The 15,735-nt window shown below is 63.9% G+C and overlaps 1 protein-coding gene across 3 annotated transcripts; it reads left to right on the top strand.

Annotated features, from left to right (window-relative positions):
• PLXNB3 (plexin B3) lies at positions 1–15,631 on the top strand. Of its 3 annotated transcripts, none has more exons than XM_036991018.2 (36): positions 1–109; positions 1,406–1,529; positions 3,249–4,295; positions 4,724–4,903; positions 5,331–5,459; positions 5,541–5,641; positions 6,154–6,286; positions 6,455–6,611; positions 6,700–6,808; positions 6,887–7,001; positions 7,082–7,207; positions 7,296–7,412; positions 7,610–7,703; positions 7,787–7,956; positions 8,132–8,283; positions 8,500–8,605; positions 9,312–9,442; positions 9,691–9,867; positions 9,981–10,176; positions 10,301–10,540; positions 10,625–10,786; positions 10,869–11,020; positions 11,107–11,207; positions 11,287–11,510; positions 11,666–11,844; positions 12,117–12,183; positions 12,402–12,729; positions 12,843–12,946; positions 13,034–13,127; positions 13,506–13,678; positions 13,764–13,924; positions 14,153–14,300; positions 14,515–14,579; positions 14,648–14,723; positions 14,844–14,918; positions 15,191–15,631. In XM_036991018.2, the coding sequence occupies exons 3-36, from the start codon at positions 3,258–3,260 to the stop codon at positions 15,305–15,307; spliced, it is 5,697 nt and encodes a 1,898-aa protein (XP_036846913.2). In that variant the 5' UTR covers positions 1–109; positions 1,406–1,529; positions 3,249–3,257; the 3' UTR covers positions 15,308–15,631. The 3 variants fall into 3 exon arrangements, 2 of the variants coding, with proteins under 2 accessions (XP_036846913.2, XP_017524415.3); XM_017668926.3 differs by having other exon boundaries at positions 15,214–15,631; XR_012127564.1 differs by lacking the exons at positions 14,153–14,300; positions 14,515–14,579; positions 14,648–14,723; positions 14,844–14,918; positions 15,191–15,631 and having other exon boundaries at positions 13,034–13,147; positions 13,764–13,914.
• The last annotated feature ends 104 nt before the right edge of the window (positions 15,632–15,735 follow it).

Genomic DNA, 15,735 nt, shown 5'->3' on the forward strand with positions numbered 1-15,735 from the left:
GGCCAACCTGCCTGGATGAGTCGCGTTGGGCGCAATTGCATTGTGGGGAGGGAGGCTGGGGCTCGGCAGGGGCATACTCCTGGCACTGCCGGCTGCTCCTCGGCCCCAGGTAGGCAGGGGCTAGGACTGGCAAGGTCGTGGGGTGCACGGGCTTTTGGGTCGGGGGGCGCCGACTTGGGGCACGGTGGAGACGGGGAGAAGCCAGGGGTGCGCAGGGCTGACTAGCCGGATCGGGCAAAGGCCCTCAGGCACCTGGTCTAGCCTTGCTGACACCTCCTGATGCCTAGGGGCTCGGTGCTCCCCGGGGGGGTTCCACTGGAGCTGAAAGGTAAGACCCGGGACTTCTGTCCCCAGAAAGGGAAAGCTAGCGGGGTCCGGGGAAAGGGCACAGGGTAGGGAGGCTGCTCATCAGGCTCCCCGCCCCCACAGCCACCCAACCGGCCTGGCCAGGTGGCAGCACCGCCACCGCCGCCGCCGCCCACAGTGGAGAAGGCGGGGACCCCAGCCTCAGCACACTGCCCCTGGGCCATGGCTCAGGGCCGCAGCTCTGCCAGCTTGGTGTGCAGGTGGTGCCCTGAGAGGATGGCAGCGGAGCCGGCTGCCAGCAGCCACTCCCTTCCCCATCCCTTTCCCGTGCAGGAGGGGGAGGGGACCCAGATGGCAAGCAGTTGCCATGCCTGAAGGCTAAGGGCTGGGTTCCTGGGGACCATGCCCCCACCCCCTCCTGTGCATCCACTGCTGGCAGTGCCCGCCACCACCATGCTGTACCTGGCACGACTTTGCTAGTCCCTGGTGGGGGTAGGGGCTGGGTCATCTGCCCCCTGGCCGGCCTTATTCCCGGCCGGGGGTGGGGGGTGGGGGAGGTCTCCTGGACGGGCTGGCTTTGTCAGTGTCTCCCCTGCCCCCAGCCTGGACAAAGACAGGCATTGAGGGCTAGGACTGGCACTTCAGCCAGGCACCAAGGCTACCAAGGCTGAGGCTGGTTTGCAGGGGTTCGGTGCCCTGACCCTCCCATGGGGGCTCCATGGCCTACCCTGCGACCTTCACAGGGACCCAGTGGCTCCTGCCGGCACAGAGCAGGGCGGAGCTGGCTGTGCAGGTCTCCTGTCCCTTTGCCCCCAGATCCCAGGGGGTGTCTCTCTGGGGGCGGGGAGTGGCAGGGATCCCCCTGGCCAGAACAGCCCGGGTGTGGGGAAGAGCACCAGAGAGTGGGTCCTTGGCTGGGGCCTCTGGACAGAGGGGGCATTGTTGGGGTGGAGGCAGGGCTGCCTCGGCCCGGCCACTAGTGACTAAGCTGCCAGCTGTGGTGGAGCCCTGCTGCCAGGCCCTTGGCCCCCTGGCCTCCCTTCCCCCGCCGAGAGCAGTGTGAATGGAGCCAAGCCCTGACTGTCCTCCTCCCACTCAGGACAATGCCCCCCACGGCTGTCTTGTGCCTGTCACCACTGCCCTGGGGCAGCTGAAACGAGGAGACGTGCCTCCGTGGGTGCCACGCCACTGGGAGGGCCCTTCTGCTGCTCCCCTTCTCAGCGGTAAGTGCCTGGGTGCCATGTTCCCAGAGATGGCCCTGGCAGGGGCAGGACAGGTAATATGATGCAGGGGAGACTGGGCATGGGGCTCCAGTGTGCTGCACTGCCCAGCTGCAGTCCCTCTACCCCCTCCCCCACACCCTCAGACACTGCCGATATCGGGGTCTACAGGAAATGCCCCGTCCACCCACCTCCCTCCAGCCACCCTCCCGTGCAACCCAGGCCCAATCTTCCTGTCTGTGTTCCTGAGATAAGGGGCTCTGGGGCCTTCCTCAGGGCTCTGCCCTCGGCGGGTATGCCCATCAGTGCACACACTATGTATCTGTTGGCAGGCTGCTGGGTGCTGAGTGGCCACAGACCCACTCCTGGCTGGCACATGCCTACATGTCCAGCCATGTGGGACCCTGGCTCAACTTAGCACCTGGCTTCTCTCCCCTTCTCTGCGGCTCTGGGCCCCAGGTCAGGAGGAGGGAGGGCAAGGGACTGCCAACGCCCAGGGGCTCTGCTGGGCATGGCATCTCTTTGTGTCTGTCTCACCTGGTCACCTAGACAGCCAGCTGGGGCCTGAGGCTATTGGGCGAGGGCTGTTGCTAATGGCTCGTGGCTGGAAGGCGGGTCAGGGGACACGGCAGGACCCCCAGTCAGAGCCTTCTCCAGAGGCTCGGGGCTCCCACCAGGCGCATGGGAACCATCTGCAGTCTGGGCTCCAAGTGGGCTCTGAGTGCGTAGGGTGGGCTCCTCCTTATCCCGGTTCCCCTCTTCTGCATCCCTCCAAGTCAGGCCTCCTCTCACCCCTGCACCCCGTGTTGCCCCTCCATGCCTCCCCAGCCCCTCTGGCTGGCTCTCAGCTCTCCCCTAGCCCTGCTGTCACCAGCCCCAGCTGGGCTATGGCCCTCCAGCCCTCTGTGGCCTGACTCTGCTCTCCTCTGCCCGGGGCAGGCAGTGCCAGGGTTTTGATAGGGAATGGCCCGCAGTTCTCCCGCTGCCTCAGTCTCTCCCTGGCTCTCTCTTCTCCCTCCACATTGGCCCCGGCTGCGTAGGGCAAGTTTTCTCTTCCTGACGGGGTCTCCTTCCCCTTACTGTCCCTTGTTCTGTGTGTCACCCCTTACTCTTCTTGTCCCCTTGCCGTCTCTCTTGTCTAGGCAGCAGGCAGAGAATCCCCTTCTGCCCTGTCCTCGCCCTCACTCCTGCCCCCTCTCCCTCTCACCTGCTGCCCCCCCACCTCTCCACCAGCCCTCCTCTCTCTGCCCACCGCCCCCCTGCCCTCTCCTCCACAGTTTCTCCTCTGTCACTCAGAGCCCTTCTGTCTGCATTCTTCTGGCTTTTCAGGATCCGCCCCCATTCAGTAAGCATACAAAGTAGAAGATGAAATTCTTTCCTTGCCCTTGCGTGCATGTGTGCATGAGTGCGTGCGTGCGTGCACGCACCCCCCACCTCACCTGCTCTCTGCCTCGCAGACACTTTCTCTTTCTGTCCTCTCTGTGCCCCTTTCCTTAGTCCCTCTCTCCCTGTCTCTCTCTCTGCTCTCTCTGTCCCTGCTTTAGGTCTCCCTCTCTCTACCTGTCTGTCCTTCTCTCCCTTTCTATGTCTGAATATCTTCTCGATTCTTCTCTCCCTCTGGTGCTCTCTTTCCTGTTTCCATCTCCTCTGCATCCTGGGCCCGGCTGGAGTAGCGTGGCAGTGCCCCCTCCTGCCAGGCCTCAGTGCATGGCTCTCCCCCAGGCACCTGTGATGGCTCCCTGGCCTCCCTTCAGCCCCCATGTCCTGCTCGTGCTGCTGCAGTTGCTGTGCCCAGTGCTGCCCTTGACCCAGGCCCATCACTTCTCTGCACCCAACACCACCTTCAACCGCTTGGCACTGGCACCAGGCCAAGGCACGCTCTACGTCGGTGCTGTAAACCGCCTCTTCCAGCTCAGCCCCCAGCTGCAGCTCAAGTCTATGGCTGTCACTGGCCCTGTCTTCGACAGCCCCGACTGTGTGCCTTTCCACGACCCAGCTGAGTGCCCACAAGCCCGGCTCACCAACAATGCCAACCAGCTGCTGCTGGTAAGCAGCCGGTCCCGGGAGCTGGTGGCCTGCGGGCAGGTACGGCAGGGTGTGTGTGAAAAGCGAAGCCTTGAAGATGTGGCCAAGGTGCTATACCAGGCCGAGGACCCTGGTGATGGGCAGTTTGTGGCCGCCAATACCCCAGGAGTGGCCACGGTGGGCCTGGTGGTGCCTGCGCCAGGCCGTGACCTCCTGCTGGTGGCCAGAGGCCTGGCAGGCAAGCTGTCGGGAGGGGTGCCGCCCCTGACTGTGCGCCAGCTGGCGGGACCTCAGCCCTTCTCCAGCGAGGGCCTGGGCCGCCTCGTGGTGGGCGACTTCTCCGACTACAACAACAGCTACGTGGGGGCCTTTGCTGACACTCACTTCGCTTACTTTGTCTTCCGCCGCCGTGGGGCCCGGGCACAGGCAGAGTACCACTCCTATGTGGCCCGGGTCTGTCTGCGGGATGCCAACCTTTACTCGTACGTGGAGGTGCCCCTCACCTGCCAGGGCCAGGGCCTCATCCAGGCGGCCTTTCTCACCCCCGGCACCTTGCTGGGGACATTCGCCGCAGGCCCAAGGGGGGCACAGGCGGCCCTGTGTGCCTTTCCCCTGGCTGAGCTGCATGGGAGCATGGAGCAGGCCCGGCGCCTTTGCTACACGGCAGGTGGCCGGAGCCCCAGCGGCAAGGAGGAGGCCACCGTGGAGTATGGTGTCACGTCACGCTGCGTCACTTTGCCCCCTGTGAGTGGCTGAGCCCTTGGCCCCAAACCTGTCCTGTCAACTTAGGTTTTGTGCACCACCTTTTGGCAGCGGCTCTGACCTGCTCTTGCTACTTGTCGGGCCTGACTTTGTCCCTATCCATCCTTGGACCTGCTGTGTCTCTCAGCCCAGAGCAGGGGCTGCCATGGCTGGAAGCTCTCCCGTGACCATCGCCTGTGACGTCTTGCTTAGAGGATGTCAAGGAGGGTGTGGCTCAGTGTCCAAGTCTCCCTGTCTGCAGTGCCATCATTCTGCCCTGGGTCCCCAAGGACGCCCTGACCCTGCCCTCCAGCCTGCCTTGCTCTCTTCTCACTGACTGCCTGGCTGTCCCCCCTCAGACTGTAGCTCTGGGCCCAGGGAAGGTTCCTCTCCTTTTCTGGAAACTGATTCTCCCCTCCCTGCCCATCCAGGACTCCCCCGAGTCATACCCCTGTGGTGATGAGCACACCCCCAGCCCCATTGCTGGGCGCCAGCCCCTGGAGGCCAGGCCCCTGCTGAGGCTTGGGCAGCCCATCAGTGCCGTTGCAGCCCTCCAGGCAGATGGGTACACAATAGCTTTCCTGGGGGACACCCAGGGCCAGCTGCACAAGGTGAGCACCCAACGAAGGAGGGGGCTGCCCGACTTCTTCAGTCAGTAATGGGACCTGATGGTCAAGGTGGGCAGGAGTGGCATGGGAGTGGGACCGGCAGTGCTCCATCGTCAGAGCCAGCCTGGGCCCAGAAGTCTCTCTGAGGCCAACTCTTGCCTCCTCGTGACCTGCTTGTCTCACTACAGCTGCGCTCCTACCCCTGGCCCCTGAGGGCTTTACCCCCGGTGGCTCTGCCACTGCAGCTGGGTGATGCTGACTAGGGGAGATGTGGGTAGGCTGGTCTCCTGTGCACCCTGGCTCTGCACGGTCGGGTGTCTCCTGGGAGTTCCAGCTGGGAGGAAGCCCCGTGTGTGCCCCATGTGGTTGGCCTGTGGCCATCTGGTGAGTGGGCTCAGTTCAGCCAGCCCTGTCCTTGTCATCCCGCAAGGTCTTTCTCAACGGCTCCCAAGGCCAGGTATACCATTCCCAGCAAGTGGGGCCTCCAGGCTCGGCCGTCAGCCGGGATCTGCTGGTGGATGGCAGCGGCAACCACCTCTACGTTCTTACAGCCCAGCAGGTGAAGGCAGTCCCAGGGGGGCTGGGCACATGCGGTCTCAGGGCCCATACCCGCCACCTCTGTTCCCTGCTGCCCATCCAGGTGGACCGGGTGCCCGTGGCAGCCTGCCCCCAGTTCTCTGACTGTACCAGTTGCCTCCAGGCCCGGGACCCACTATGTGGCTGGTGTGTCCTCCAGGGCAGGTGAGCATGGGGCCTGCACCCAGGCTTGGGTCCAGAGAAGGTGTGGGCCCAGAGGCCACCTGGAAGCTGCTCGGGCCTGTTGGGAAGCCAGCTTGGCTCCCTGAGCTGGAGACATGAGAGCCACTGCTGAGTTCCCCCATCCTGCACCACCCTGCTCAACCGGGAATCTGGCTGGCACCCCCTTCCCAATGCCACTCCCTTCTCACTCCCAGCCCCACCTCAGGCCAGGCCTGTGTCACCTCTCCCAGCGCCCCTCTTGGCCCCACTCGGCACAGCAGCCCAGGAACCCCTTAGGTCACTGCCAACTCAGATCCACATGCCTCCCCGCGGTAGCAGCAGCTGCCCCTCTCTCAGCCAAGGCCAAATCCCACACTGTGGCCACAAAGCCCTAAGCACTTGGCCCCTTCTTCTCTCAACACGGACCAGCTGGGCCACCCTCCCAACCCCCTTATCACCAGTCACCTGGGAAGCCTGAGAACCACACAGTGACCCAACAGGCCCCCATCCCACAGGTGTACCCGCAAGGCCCAGTGCGGGCAGGCAGCGCAGCCCAGCCGGTGGCTGTGGAGCTGTGAGGAGAACAGCCACTGCCCTCACATCCAGAGCCTGCTGCCCACCCACCACCCCCGCCAGGAGCAGGGCCAGGTGAGGCACGACCCCCACCTGCCTGTGGGCGCTGCCCTCACGCTGCTGCCATCTCCTTCTCTGCCCATAACCTCTACTCTCACCTTCCCCTGCCCTGGCTGCACCTCCCTTGGCAAGGTGGGTCTCCCAAGAAGCCCTTGCCTGCTGTTTTCCTTGCATGTGTCCCAGGTTACTTTGTCTGTCTCCCGGCTGCCCACCTTGGCCACAGACGAATACCTACATTGTGCCTTTGGGGACTATGACAGCTTAGCTCACGTGGAAGGGTCCCACGTGACCTGTGTCACCCCTCCCCAAGACCAGCTGCCACTTAACCCTCCAGGCACAGGTGAGGGGCCTCTGGGGCAGGTGGCCAGGGCAGGAGCTGGAGGGGAAGGACCCACATGACCTGCCCTGCCACCACTGTCCCCTCCCAGACCACATCACATTGCCCCTGGCCCTGATGTTTGAGGATGTGGCCGTCGCTGTCACTGACTTCTCCTTCTATGACTGCAGTGCTGTCCAGGCCTTGGGAGCAGCTGCCCCGTGAGTGCCAGGCCTGCCTGCTGGCTAGGGATGGCAAGCCCAGGTGGTACCCAGATTGAGCAGCCCCTACCCCTCCAGGTGCCGAGCTTGTGTGGGCAGCCTCTGGCAGTGCCACTGGTGCCCACAGAGCAGCCGCTGCACATACGGAGAGCACTGCCCCGAGGGCGAGAGGACCATCTACAGTGCCCAGGAGGTGGGTGAGCCCCCACAGCTGCTGCACGGCCCCCCAGGCCCTTTGGCCTCTGAAGGACTGAGGGGCTTCCCTTTCCCCAGGTGCACACCCAGGTGCGTGGCCCAGGGGCTTGTCCCCGGGTCGAGGGCCTGGCAGGTCCCCCCCTGGTGCCCGTGGCCTGGGAGAGCCGTTTGGCCCTGCGTGTGAGGAACCTTCAGCATTTCCGAGTGAGTGATCTGGTGGCCAGGGGACAAGGACTGGGGCAGGGAGAGGATGACTAATAGTGTCCAGGGTCCTGACAGTGTCCACCCCTAGGGCCTGCCTGGCTCCTACCACTGCTGGCTGGAGCTGCCTGGAGAACTGCAGAGGCTGCCAGCCTCCCTAGAAGAGACGGTTGGGGATGCGGGCCTCATCTACTGCCAAGCCCATCAGGTATGTAGCCACCCCACAGCCTCACCTGCCCATGGATACCTTCTGCAGCCCTTGGACACCCCCAAATGCAACCTGGCCTCCTAGCTTGTGCCAGGCCCTCAGGGGCTTGCCTTCTTCACCCTGTCACCACCCCAGGCCTGCAGTCTGGTGGGAGCTGTGGGCACGGCACAGTATCTGACCCCACCTTCCACCCACAGTTCCACCCCTCCATGGCCCAGCAGGAGCTCCCCGTGCCCATCTATGTCACCCGGGGTGAGGGCCAGCGGCTAGACAATGCACAGACTCTTCATGGTGAGCTTGGGGGTGGCCCAGGTGGCAGGGGAGGGCATGGGGCAGAAGGGAGGTGCCTCACTGTGCTGCCCGACCTTCCCTAGTGACCCTGTATGACTGCGCTGCGGGCCACCCTGACTGCAGCCACTGCCAGGCGGCCAACAGGACTCTGGGCTGCGTGTGGTGCAGCCACAACCAGCCCACCTGTCGCTACGGGCCGCTGTGCCCACCCGGGACAGTGCAGCTGCTGTGTCCCACACCCAGCATTGACATGGTGAGCCCCCAGCCTCCTACCCTGGCCTCAGCCTCCCACCTCCTCCCGTCTGCCCTGCCTCTGGCCCCCAGGCCCTAGCGACCTGCCCACTCAGGCTGGCTGCTGGCTGGGCAGCCCGCACTGCACAGTGGCTGAGGGTTTGGGGGAATACCATCACCAGCCTTCTCTGCTGCAGATTGAGCCCCTGACTGGCCCCCCTGAGGGTGGCTTGGCCCTCACCATCCTGGGCTCCAACCTGGGCCGGGACTTTGCCGATGTGCAGGGTGCCGTGAGTGTGGCTGGCCGGCCCTGCAGCCCTGACCCCTTTCTCTACCGCATCTCTGCCCGGTGAGACATCCTGGCAGCCCTCCTGGGGAGGCCCTCAGAGACTGGCCACCCAGAGAGAAGAAATGTGTACCTGGGTCAGATGCACCAAAGATGAGCTAGGCGAGGGGAAGGGCGGGGAGCTGGCAGTGAGAAGGGTGTTGGGCAGTGCATGACTCCCACAGAGGGAGGGCCTGGCCCACAGGGGCCCTAACTGGCTACTGGGCCTCTGCTCCTCAGGATTGTGTGTGTGACATCTCCTGCCCCCAGCGGCACCACGGGGCCAATCCAAGTGGCCATTGAGAGTCGGCCACCGGGTATCTCAACCCAGCACTTCACCTACCAGGTCAGTGCGCACCCAAGGGTGGTCCCCACACAACGGGCAGTAGGAGGGAGGGGCAGGAAGGCATGGACATCTATGTGAGGTTTTCAAACTTGACCTAAGGGTAGCAAGAAGCATGGCTGCACGTCCATGAGGGAGGCCATGTTATCCGAGTCATCGTTCAGGCCAGCAGCGGGAGGCAGGCAGCTGTCCGGGACGGGGGAGGGCGACAGAGGCAGCAAGCGTGCTGGGCAGGCAGACAGACGGCTGGGCCGGTCTGGGCCAAGGAGCTGCTGGGAGTTGCTGCAGGCCTGGCTGTCAGCAGGCAGGGGGACAGGGGAGAGCAGGGTTCCCTCCAGGTACTAGCCCGAGCCCTCAGGCCTGCGGGGGTGAGGAAGCCCAGGACAGAAGCAGTGGCGGCCAGGGGCAGCTTTGCATCTGGAGTTCTGCTTGACATGTGTGGTACCCAAAGGAGGCGAGTGGATCTCAGGCTTGAGCGCTCAGGGGGCCTGGGAGGTGCAAGCTGTGCTGGAAGAGGAGGCTGCCATCCTGAGGCACAGTGCCCCTGGCCAGGTAGGGCAGCTGGAAGGAGAGCTGTAGGGCTTCCAGAAGGAGGGCATGGTCAGCTATGGCCCAGGAGACAGAGCCCAAGTGCCTTGGGAACTGGAACTGAGGGAAGGAAGCTCCAGGCTGGGCTGCCATGCCTGCCCCAGCTTGCCTTGTTCCCCAGGACCCCATCCTGCTGAGCCTGAGCCCCCGGTGGGGCCCCCAGGCAGGAGGCACCCAGCTCACCATCCGAGGACAGCACCTCCAGACAGGAGGCAACATCAGTGCCTTTGTAGGCAGCCAGCCCTGCCCTATGTGAGTAGCCCTTTCTCCCTGGTCCCAGCCTGGCTGCTGTTTGCTGGAGGCTGTCCCTGTGGGTCTCAGGGTCCTCTTGTGCACAGTGAGGGAGGTGAACACAGGGCTCCCGGAGGCCGTGTCAAAGTCCAAGAGAAATGGTTGCTGTGCCTACTCGTGGTGGTCTCTGTTCTCATCGGAGGGAGGCAAGTCGGTTCTCTTGGGTGGCTGGGCCAAGGTGAAGCTACCAGACCCCACCCCACCTGCAGACAGGAGCCAGTGTGTCCGGAGGCCATTGTGTGCCACACCATGCCCCAGGCCAACCCAGGAGAGGCGGTGGTCCGTGTAGTCTTTGGCCATGCCCAGCGCACACTGCTCACCAGCCCCTTCCGCTATACTGCCAACCCCCAGCTGGTGGTGGCGGAGCCAAGCGTCAGCTTCCGGGGGTGAGGACCCAGCCCACCCAGGGCAGCCTGGGCACCCTGCCAGGGAGGTGGGGAGGTGGGGCTGGGCCAGGCTGCCCACCCCCATGCCCCTGCTGACTATTATCCTGACACAGGGGTGGGCGGCTGATTCGAGTCAGAGGCACGGGCCTGGACGTGGTGCAGCAGCCCCTGCTGTCTGTGTGGCTGGAAGCCGAGGAAGTGATGCAGGCTGCAGGGACCCCACCCTGGAACCCAAGTCCAAGGAAGAGCTGCAGTGCTCCCGCTGCAGCTCCCCGGGCTTGTGTGCAGGTTGGGGGGGGCTTGCTGCAGGTGAGGCCCCCACCAGCAGGCGGCGGGGCTGGCTGTCCCCAGAGAGGGGGTCAGGGCAGGCCAGTGTGCCCCTGGGAGCGAGCAGGGGCACTCACTCCTCCTCCCCGCCCCGGCCGCCTGGCAGTGCTCCACCATCTGCTCCGTCAACTCGTCCAGCCTCCTCCTGTGCCGGAGCCCCGCCGTGCTGGATGGGGCACGCCCCCTGAGGGTCTTCTTCACTCTAGACAACATGCACGTGGACTTCGCCAGCACCAATGGGGGCCAGGACTTCCTGTACCAGCCCAACCCCCGCCTCGTCCCCCTTAGCCGCGAGGGGCCTGCCCGTCCTTATCGCGTCAAGCCGGGCAACGTCCTGGACGTAGAGGTGAGGGCTCTGCCAGCCAGCTCTGTGCAGCCAGTGCACTCACAAGCCGGGTGGGCTGGCTCAGGCGCCCGGTCTGTCTGCCAGGGCGAAGGCCTCAGCCTGGGGATCAGCAAGGAGGAGGTGCGCGTGCAGATCGGCAACGGAGAGTGCCTGGTAAAGACACTCACACTCACCCACCTGTACTGTGAGCCGCCTCCACAGGCACCACAACCCGTCAATGGTTCCAGCACCCTGCCTCGGTTCGTGGTGAGGCTGGGCTCTAGGTGCGCGGCTGTGTGGGTGGCGGGGCACGGAAGGCCTTTGCTCAGGAACCCTGCCCCCACCCTAGGTACAGATGGGCAACGTGCGGCTGGACCTGGGCCCTGTCCAGTACGAGGCTGAGCCTGTGCTCTCCGCCTTCCCCGTGGAGGCCCAGGTGGGCCTGGGCGTAGGCGCTGCCGTGCTGGTTGCTGCTGTGCTCCTCCTCACCCTCATGTACAGGTGAGCAGCCCCTTCCCGTCCCGGCGTGCTGACCTGGGCCCAGGCGGGCCCAGGCCTGTGGCTGACATCTGGTTCCTGGGTTGTAGGCACAAGAGCAAGCAGGCCTTGCGGGACTACCAGAAGGTTCTGGTTCAGCTGGAGAACCTGGAGATTGGCGTGGGGGACCAATGCCGCAAGGAGTTCACAGGTGGGGAGTGGGCAGTGGGGAGGGCGGCGGCGAGTCTGCCTGGGCCTGAGCACACACCTTGCTGGCTCCTGGCTTACAGACCTGATGACCGAGATGACAGACCTCAGCAGTGACCTGGAGGCCAGCGGAATCCCCTTCCTGGATTACCGCACATATGCTGAGCGCGTCTTCTTCCCTGGGCATGGCAGCTGCCCGCTACAGCCCACGTTCGAGGGGCCTGGGGAAGAGGGCCGCCGTGCCCCTCTGTGCCAGGGCCTCACACAGCTCTCCAACCTGCTCAACAGCAAGCTCTTCCTCCTCACGGTGAGGGCCACGCAGGCAGGCAGGGGGCCTCTGGGGGCAAGGAGGTGGAGCTGGGCACAGGCTAGGCCAGAAGCAGGTAGGGTCACAGTGGTGGGAGGACGGGGGGGCCTGGAGCTTCCTAGGGTGAGTGCCAGCACCCTCCTGTGCCTTCCTAGCTCGTCCGCACCCTGGAGGAGCAGCCCAGCTTCTCCCAACGGGACCGCTGCCACGTGGCTTCGCTGCTGTCCCTGGCACTGCACAGCAAGCTTGAGTATCTGACTGACATCATGAGGACGCTGCTTGGTGACCTGGCCGCCCATTATGTGCACAAAAACCCCAAGCTCATGCTGCGCAGGTTCGCCTTGGCCTGACCACGGCCCTGGCAGCAGGGGTGGTGGCTCCCCACTGAGCTTCCCCCGATATTCTGGGATGGGCAGGGCCAGAAGCCCAGAAGGTCGGCTAGGACAGAAGCCCCTGGTAGGGAAGTACATGGGCATCCTTACCAGGGACCTGGGCACAAAGGACTGACAGGTGGAAAAGGTCTGCCCTCCCTCAGCTGGCCACCTCGGCCAGGGAAAGGGCAGCCCTGAAGCATTCCATCTCTGACCTGGGGTCTACTCCCTATAGAACGGAGACCATGGTGGAAAAGCTGCTCACCAACTGGCTGTCCATCTGTCTCTATGCCTTCCTGAGGGTGAGGGGCACGCTGGGTGGCACCTTCTCCTCCCACTCTACTTAGGAGCTTCCACCTGGGCCCAAATTCCCCCGGGGGCCTTGGGTGTGAGGACACGGTGAAGGGGAGTTGGCTGTGAGGCACTGTCCCCCTCACTCCCACCCCACCCCCCACCCCCTCAAAGCCTCACACGACCCACCAGTCCCCTGGCCAACACTAGCCTGTCCTGATGGTTGCAGGAGGTGGCTGGTGAGCCACTGTACATGCTCCTTCGGGCCATCCAGTACCAGGTGGACAAGGGCCCTGTGGATGCCGTGACTGGCAAGGCGAAAAGGACCCTGAACAACAGCCGCTTGCTGCGGGAGGACGTGGAGTTCCGGCCCCTGACACTGATGGTACTGGCGGGCCCAGAGGTTGCCGGGGCCACAGGGAGCAGCATGGTGCAGCGTGTGCCTGCCCGGGTGCTCGACACAGACACCATCACCCAGGTCAAGGAGAAGGTGTTGGACCAAGTCTACAAGGGCACCCCCTTCTCCCAGAGGCCCTCAGTGCATGCCCTAGATCTCGGTGAGAGAGCCCACCCGCCAACTCCCCACCTGGATGGAATTCCACCTGTGGATGCTCAACTCGGAGGGACTTGGGAGCGGCTGTGGGTAACTGATTTCCCTGGGTCTTCCCAGAGTGGCGGTCAGGCTTGGCTGGCCATCTAACCCTGTCAGATGAGGACCTGACCTCAGTGACCCAGAACCACTGGAAGAGACTCAACACCCTGCAACACTACAAGGTGCCAGGTGGGGTGGGACTGGGGGGCAGGCCTCCACCTGGGAGTCAGCCAGGGAAGGAGCCCAGCCTCTGCTCACCTCCCCACCAGGTTCCCGATGGAGCCACAGTGGGGCTCATCCCCCAGCTGCACAATGGAGGTGCCATCTCCCAGAGCCTGGCCCAGAGCTGCCCCTTTGGGGAGAGTGAGTCCCATGGCCCAGAGGCACGCATCTGCCCCCAGGAGCTTGAGGCGGGCAGGCAGGAGTCCTGGTCGTGCCATTGGCCTTGCCTAGGTCTCCCCAGCACCTTGCCAGTAGGCAAGCCAAAGCTCCAGGCTGAGCCAAGGTCCTGGGGCACATGAGGGCAGCAGCATGTCCTGCTTGGGAATTGTCTAGACCATGGGGTGTTGGGTTAGGCAAGGGTCTGGACTGCCACCGTCCTCTCCATATCTCTCCTTCCCTGCTTCTCTCAGCTCTCCCCACCCCGACCCACCCTGCCTGGCAGCGGGCTAGGTATCCCCAGTCAGTGGTGTAGGGTTGGGGCAGGGGCACAGGACCGAGGCTGGGCATCTGTGCCCTCAGACATCCCCATGCTGGAGGACAGTGAGGAGGGCGGTGTCCACGTCTGGCACCTGGTGAGAGCCACCGAGGAGCCAGAAGGGGCCAAGGTGCGGCGTGGCAGCCTGCGGGAGCGGGAGCGGGCACAGGCCAAGGCCATTCCAGAAATCTACCTCACCCGCTTGCTTTCCATGAAGGTCAGTGCGGCTAGGAGCTGGGGAGAGGGGGTGCGCCTGAGAGGCCTCGAGGGCCCCACATACAGCCCCCTCCCCGGCCTTACAGGGCACACTGCAGAAGTTTGTGGATGACGCCTTCCAGGCCATCCTCAGTGTGAATCGACCTGTGCCCATTGCTGTCAAGTACCTGTTTGACTTCCTGGATGAGCTGGCAGAGAAGCATGGCATTGAGGACCCAGAGACCTTACACATCTGGAAGACTAACAGGTGCCTTCCTGCCACCCCTGCCCCCATGCAGATGAGACATGGAGTCCCTGAGGGGTGGCAAGACCAGGACAGGAACCCAAGCTTGGCTGCATCCAAGCTGGATTTCTGGCCACTCCCAGCACAGACTCCAAGGACAGCTCCCTCTGGGCCTCAGGGCTGGGCCCCCCAGGCTGATGGCATGTGCCGGACTAGCCAAACCTCACGCTCATGGCCTGCCTGTGTCCCCAGCCTGCTGTTGCGGTTCTGGGTAAACACCCTGAAAAACCCACAACTCATCTTTGACGTGCGGGTGTCGGACAACGTGGATGCCATCCTGGCGGTCATCGCGCAGACCTTCATGGACTCCTGCAGCATCTCGGAGCATAAAGTGGGCCGGGTGAGGGCAGAGCCGCCTGTGCAGCAGCCAGGGACTTGATAAAGGCTTATGGGGGCTGCCACGGGGGCTCGGCATAAAGCCCTTGGGGGCCGGGAGGTGCATAATGGGGGTCTGGGGGCCCAGAGGATGGGGCACTGGTGGTGCAGTCAGGGTGACAGGTCTGGAGTTCCCCCACCTTTCGGCTCACCCCCACCCCCACCCCTACCTGGAACAGGACTCCCCAGTGAACAAACTGCTCTACGCCCGGGAGATCCCTCGCTACAAGCAGATGGTGGAGAGGTAGGTGTCGGGGTGTCACAGCTGGGTGTGGGTGCTGCCGGCTCCTAAAACTATGTCCCCTCCTCCAGATACTACTGTGACATTCGTCAGAGCTCCCCAGCGAGCTACCAGGAGATGAACTCGGCTCTGGCTGAGCTCTCTGGGGTGAGGCATAGCCCAGGGGATGCCCCTCTCTCCACGTTTGGGGGTGGGGGCAAGCAGGGTGGGCAAGCTTGGGGCTTGAGGCCCTGGCTAGGGTCTCATACCCCCATGTGCTGCCCGTAGAACTACACCTCTGCTCCCCACTGTCTGGAAGCTCTGCAAGAACTCTACAAGCACATCCATAGGTATTATGACCAGGTGAGGCCTGGGACACTCCAGGGGCAAGAGGCACACCCGGGCCCAGAGGGAAGCCCCGGCAACATCCCTGGGGGTGGGAGGAGGTGTCCAGACCCAATCTGGGCAGAGGGAAGGAAGGGCCCAGGTTAGAGATGGGGTTTGCCTTGTGTCCAGAGTCTTGAAGGAAGCCCAGGACAGCCCCCACCGGATCCCCAGGCCACTGCTGAGATGGAAGCAGGGCAGGGCTCGGTGGCCCCCAGGGCCAGCGGGCAGAGGGCTGAAACTTGAGGCAGGGGGCCTTCCTCTGTCCTGGCAGATCATCAGTGCCCTGGAGGCGGATCCTGTGGGCCAGAAGATGCAGCTGGCCTGCCGCCTGCAGCAGATCGCCGCTCTGGTGGAAAACAAGGTGACTGACCTGTGAGCTCACAGGTCACCCTCACAGCGGGAACCCCATGCCCACCGGGCTGGACAACAGCCAGGAGGACCTGCCGCCACAGTGCCTTATGACCCCCGCATTGAACCAGCAACCAAGGAGGGGCCAGCTGTGAGTGGGAGGGGGTCGCCCCCCCCAGGAGGCTCCATGCCGCCTCTCACAGCCTGCTCTTCCTTCCCTGACCTGGGCTTCTCTCTAATTTATAGCAATCCTTACCCCTCCCCACCCTGCCACTGTATTTATTTGCTTGCAGAGAATCACATCTGGAAATAAAATAGAAATACATCTTTTTACGAAAAAACCCAACCCCCAGCCCCTGCTTCCCCTTCAAACCTACTCCATGCTCCCTTGCACGACCCTCCCCTTGGCCCCATGGCTGTGACTTCCGTTGCCTGAGGAAAAGAG

This window comes from Manis javanica, chromosome X (assembly GCF_040802235.1).
Source record: "Manis javanica isolate MJ-LG chromosome X, MJ_LKY, whole genome shotgun sequence".
Taxonomy (NCBI): domain Eukaryota; kingdom Metazoa; phylum Chordata; class Mammalia; order Pholidota; family Manidae; genus Manis; species Manis javanica.